This window comes from Charadrius vociferus, unplaced genomic scaffold (assembly GCF_000708025.1).
Source record: "Charadrius vociferus isolate BGI_N301 unplaced genomic scaffold, ASM70802v2 scaffold565, whole genome shotgun sequence".
NCBI lineage: Eukaryota > Metazoa > Chordata > Aves > Charadriiformes > Charadriidae > Charadrius > Charadrius vociferus.
This window is the reverse complement of record NW_009648358.1, coordinates 616,749-622,748: the sequence shown is the minus strand read 5'-3', so window position 1 is coordinate 622,748 and position 6,000 is coordinate 616,749. Positions and strand designations below refer to the sequence as shown.

Genomic DNA, 6,000 nt, shown 5'->3' with positions numbered 1-6,000 from the left:
CAGGAATGCACAGATACTTCACTCCCTGTGTAAAGAAGCAAAAATGAATGAGAAGAAAATGTCCAAGTTAAATACATTTATCTACTGCCACACAAGTCCTGCTCTAGACTGGTGAGATTTTATTGACTTTGAGGAAAGCACATCATTATTCGGACAAGCAAAGATCATCTCTATGCAGCCAGATATTAAAACACTGTGTTCACACCTGCTTTGTTGCTAAGACACCAGCACATAGCTTAGTCATGCTTATCCCAAGGCCCAGTAGCAATCTTTTTAAAATAGAAGCATCTTTACTAAAAAGGTGTAAATCTTTTTCAAAATCTCATTCTTCTTGCATTTCTAGTAAAATTAAGTTGCATCCTCTCCTGCCCTTCCCTTTCTCTGAACAGAGGCTACAACCTAAAATTGTGATAAGCAATTTCTTTTGATCCCATGCAATCATTTTTCTTTACCTAGTTGATAAACCAAACAAAACACATTTCAGAGAAGAAACATGTTTTTGGTATGGGTTTTGTTTTTTATTTTTGGGAAACTTCACAAAAGACAACTGTAAAATGCGTACTTTTCTTCTACAACGTTAGCCTCACTTTCTTAGTCAGCTATCATAGTAAGTTACAAGATCAGTTAGGGAAGTTAGATAATCATTTCTGATGCATTAAAAATGTTACTGGGTATATTTAAAACAACACTATAAATCATACACTACTGCTTTGCATTGTCAACGCTCATTTTAACTGTCATTTTATTTTCAAAGCTTGTTTTGCTCCTATGACTGTTAAGAAAAAGAACACTTCTGAAAGCATATTTAGCTAACTTCGCAAATAGGACTTCCAAGAATACAGGTTGCAGCTCAGACACACAAAAACCTAATCATCCACTGGAACTCTTTTGACTTATCTCAGATGCAGAGTTATGAATTTTCCAGATGTACTTGTAAAGATAGAGACTCACAGCAAAATGTCCACCATACACAGTACCTTCGTTTATCTTGCTGTAACAATGCAAACCCCTGTAATAATCCTGCATGTTCACAACATACATGGAAAGTCACACATTTATCTATAAGAGATCCTTTGCCAACAAGGTGGAACAAGGCATTTCACTTGCAAGCTTGGTGGGGTGGTGGGGGTTTCATTGCTCAACTGTGATGGCTACCTGAGGCAGTACCTTCTCCAACATCACCTTTGCTTTGCTGGCTCAGAAAGCCCTTATTTCCCCAACTCAGACTTTGTTACTTCACTTGCCACCTCACACCAAACCCTCCTACAAGAGGTCCTGACCCCTGGCACCCTGATACACCATCGTGCTGATCCGCTGCAAGATGCATGAACTTCACCACTATGTCAGAAAGGATGTGGTGATGCTTCACCTGCATCTCTTCACCACCCACTTGCACATGGCACCAGTCGTTTACTCAGCCCAGCAGAACACCTTCAGCCAGTGTCCTCTTCACAGCCACACAGATTTGAAAGCTTGCCCTGTCCCCACCATGCTTTACCAGACTTCCTCACTCTGACAGGCCATCCCCAGCAGTGCCACAACCGGAGGAGAGTTGCTTCTGCCTACAGCCTTCTGGTTTGGGGAAGGCAGAGTCAGAGCAGGGAAGGCTCTGCAGACAGTGCTAAGCATGGAGATGGAGACGTGGCAGTGCCTGATGCGGGAGAAGGCACCATCAGGACAACACCAAGCCAGTGACAGCACGTGGCGTTTTGTGTGAGAGCTACGTGGCAAAATGCAGCTGAGGACAGAGAGAATGAAGTCAGTTTGCAAGCCAAAGCAGTTTGCTGCCGGAGGCAACGGCATCAACAACTAACAGTCCCTGCTGCCTTGTATCAGGAGAAGGGATGCCTGTTGTGGGAAACTAGGAGGGCTCCACAGCCATAAGCTGATCCACAACAGCTTGCACAGAAACATTCATTTAGAAAGACAGTGTATCAGTAATATATATATTGATAGGCTGCTGAGCCAAGGATAACTATATCGTGACAGATTAATTACGATAATAAGCATCTTGTATGACGCATCTGAGAGGTTTATCTCGGACACTAGTATCACTTCAAGTGAGTCACTCCAGTAGAATGAGGGCCTGTGACCTGAAAGTAAATTTACATGCTATTCTTTCCCCCCCACCTCTAGACAAGTCCATGCCACTAACTCTGCACGACCAAGGGGAAAAACAGGAAGAAGACCGAAGGTACGAGATGGGTTAACTCCAGAGCACACTACATGCCAGACGGTTCACTCCTCCAGCATGCACTGATGCAAGTTGTGCCGCAGATTTCAGATGCTATGGCACATGCTGAGTGCTTTTCACCGCCTGAGTGCAGAGGGGCTTTCAGATCATGTTCACTTTAAAAGCAGAAGTAGCACCAGCACAAGCTTAAGACCCACAATGTTCTTTTTTTGTCATGGCTGGCTAGTTCCCACTACCGCAAGCAAGCATGAAACTAGCCTATGAGAGACCGCACATGGTACTGAATGGCTCATCCAGAGCCTGATCCTGGAGATCTTCAGGACTTCCAACTTCCAGTGAAGCCCACGGCACTCTTTTCACTACTGTGCTTGCAAATGCTCAGCATCAGCCTATTAGCCTTATTAATACAGCTTCTCAGACAGGAGATGGTTAAAGTTACTGGAATTTGGTACTTTGACTGACACATGTCACTTCTACAGTGTTTTTGGAAAGCTGTGGTGATGGACTCCTCCCTGTGAGGAAATAATCACACACTCAACTCAGAAATAGTTAGAGGTGGGATTTCAAAAGTACCGCGCAGTGACCTAACCTGACTCCCACAAAAAACAACAGTGAAACTCTCAGTGACTTCGACCCAAACGCAGTTTGGCCAGAGTTGGTAACTCCTGAGGATCCCACCCTACCGTCAAGTTTTGCTTCTCTTGGTTGAAATAATAATGATGATAATAGGATCAAATATCATTCATCGTAAGTGGATACCTGAAATACAACAACGACACAAGATTGTATGGGGCAGGTATTCATAAATGAGACTCAGGGGATTTTCTGTGTAGATATTCGTGTTGATTGCTGGAATTAGCTTTTCCTCACATATGCTGGACAGACTTTCTCTTTTAAACATACTGGCAATAGGAAGATATTTAATTACTGAACCCTGCTGACTGTGACTGTTTAAAAAAAAAAGCTACCTAGGATCATAATATTATTTGTATATTTGTGTCTCAAGACACTGCTGTCCTTCCTGTGCACATACCCTGCAGATAATATCGAAGAACTGTCCCAAAGGGACCTTTAAAGGCAAAACATTTATGCCAACCAAACAAGTAAATACCTACAACATTTTAGATAGAGTACTAGCATGCAAGAAATATAGACATTACTATTTTATTACCTAGCAGGTTTTTTGCCATTCTGAAACTGCAAAGCATAAGATGTAAGAAGGTAACAATCACTGAAACGGTGATTAAAATAGAGTAAGCTAAATCAAAAGATTGTTGAAGAGTCAAGCAGACCAGCTCCTAGTGAGAATTTCAAAAAGCTCCAACTTAGTACCTAGGCTGCAGTTCCATTAAATGAACTTGAGTCCGACTGCAAATGCAATATACGAAGTTGAGCCAAAACTGCATGTTGTTAAAGATGGGAAGACAAAATACAAATTTGATATCAACCATATGGAAGTCTTTATTTTATTTATTATTTTTAAATTAACTCTGTTTTGTTCCCTAGGAATAACAATTATCTAAAAATTATTCCATGGAGGAAGGACAGAACAACTCAAAACAGGTATTGGGCCACTTCACCTACACACACTAAATTAGGTGCAACAGAATAGCTAACTCATCTCAAAACATGGTATATGTTCAAAAGAGAAAAGCTTGCAATGATAAAAACTGATGAAGAGAGAAAGATTATTTTAAATCCTAAATGAAGTATTATGTCCACTTTATTTATTGAATACTGCTGCTAATACATTGTTTTTCAAACATTTCTTCAGCTGGTGTCAGTCATGTCTTATCTCTCTAAACAAGCTTTCTCCCAGATGACCCATAAAAAAACACCCCAACAATCCAACCTTTTTAATTAAACAGGAGTTATATATATTCTCGGGTAATAAAACATTTCATACATATGGAACACATTCAAACCCAAGCTCACAGGTCAATGAGACGCTGTACACAACTTTCTTCTGCTCATCTCGATTCACCACCACTTTCCACTTGTTACTTTTAAATCATTGCTCACTTTCTTTTCTCCATCAATCACCTTTACCACCAGAGACCCCTACTCTCCAACACACATATTTGTCTAAACTTTTTCCTTATTATTCACATGATGATCCTAACTGATGCCCTCGTCATCAAATAAAAGCAGCACTCCCATTTAGTTTGGTGTATCTAACCTGTTAAGATTACTTCAAAAAAATCATTAAAATAAAATATAATTTACTTTTCTGTTTTCTGTTTCAGCAGAGTAACCACCAAAACTAGATTTCTATCTCTCTTAGGCCCTGAAACTAAATGCTACAGTTAAACCGATACAGTGAGAGCTAACAAAACTAGAGCAAGTATTCTGATTTCAAGATTGTCAAAGTTGAAACAAGCGAGAGTTAAGTAAAATTTCTAAAATTCACTGTTATTTGAGAAACAATGACAACACTTGCACAATTTCATCACAGATTCTAGAACTAAGTAAGTTCTGCTTCAGTGAATATTGAGATACTAAAAACTAAAAGGTTTAGGTGCGTCCATATATACCCGGAAGATTTACACTACAGTTAATAAGGTATTCATGGAATTGCAGTCCTTTTCAAAATTTTAATTATTTCAGAGGTTGATCTACTAAGATTAGAAACTGAACAGTTATTTCACATTTGAAAAAGCCAGTAAGACTATAGAACACCACCTTCCTAATATCATTAGCTTTAAAAAAAAAAAAAGAGAGAACTAAATCTTTGTTATTAAACCTAGTATTTCATGAAGGGTTCAGGAAATGTAACAGTCCAGTTTAAGGAACACTCTTTTTATTCTACTTACCTATAGTCCATTTAAAAAACGCAAGTTTCATTTTAACTAAACTTGTAAAAACTGGCATTTGGGTTTTTCTAGTAGAACATGTAGAATTTTGCAGTAGCAAAATGACACAGCTACAAGTGCTACATGTCAGATAATGGGTCAGTGACTGAGAACAGGATCTCCAAAAAGCACACTCAAATTTAATCTCACGATACCAAGAATAATTTTGAGTCTGAACAGGATAAGGTGCAAAAATACTGAGAGACAAATGCAACACCTACATGGATGTTTGCTCCTATGGAATGATCAAAGATTCTGAAGTCATTAAGAAAGATGCTCAGTTTGATTACACCCTAAGTCATACTAACATACAGTTTATCCATGAAAGAAAACAGTCCAGCGATTTTTATATAAAACTGAGTACTCTAGCAAAACAGTATGCATGAGAATAAGAGGAAAGACTAAAAATGCTACGCATTATTTCATGTTTAGTGGATTTTCCAAGTAATCTTTTTTACAGATGTTCTTCGGAACACTGTCCCTGCCACTGCTTTATATACAACATTTCTGAGGTTCTAGTTAGCACTGGAAACCTGAATCTAGAACTTCAGATGTTAAAAGGTGAGGAGAGGGGGAAAGAACCTCAAATTACAAAATTTCTGTTCTCCAAGGGCAGGGGGTGGGGGAAACGGGTTGTTTAAAAAAAAAAAAGTTTAAAAAGAGTAGGATTGTATTTTTGGCATTAAACCTCTCTATTTAAATTTATGTAAAGAAAACCATCAACGACTTCCAAGAAATTTTTTTTAAACCTAAACCCCTAAACTTAAATTTGTGAACCCAGATGCAAATAGAAAACCTCCAGCACCTGGCAAGTTCTTTCAGGTTAGTCAAAAGCCATGTGTTAATTTGAGTCGTCACATCAACAGATGAGGGCAGGAGGACTTATTTTTGTTTAGGGGCATTTCAGCAAAAAAGCTAAAGTGGGAAACAGCCGGCACAAAGCTTCCTCAAGCC

General features: G+C 39.1%; 1 protein-coding gene across 1 annotated transcript in view; it reads right to left on the bottom strand.

The window, feature by feature from the left end:
- Positions 1-6,000, bottom strand: part of DUSP22 (dual specificity phosphatase 22) — a 36,742-nt gene that overhangs the window by 10,947 nt on the left and 19,795 nt on the right. The window contains exon 4 of the mRNA XM_009885268.1: positions 10-25. Coding sequence (XP_009883570.1) covers positions 10-25 — 16 coding nt within the window. The remainder of the gene's footprint in view (positions 1-9; positions 26-6,000) is intronic.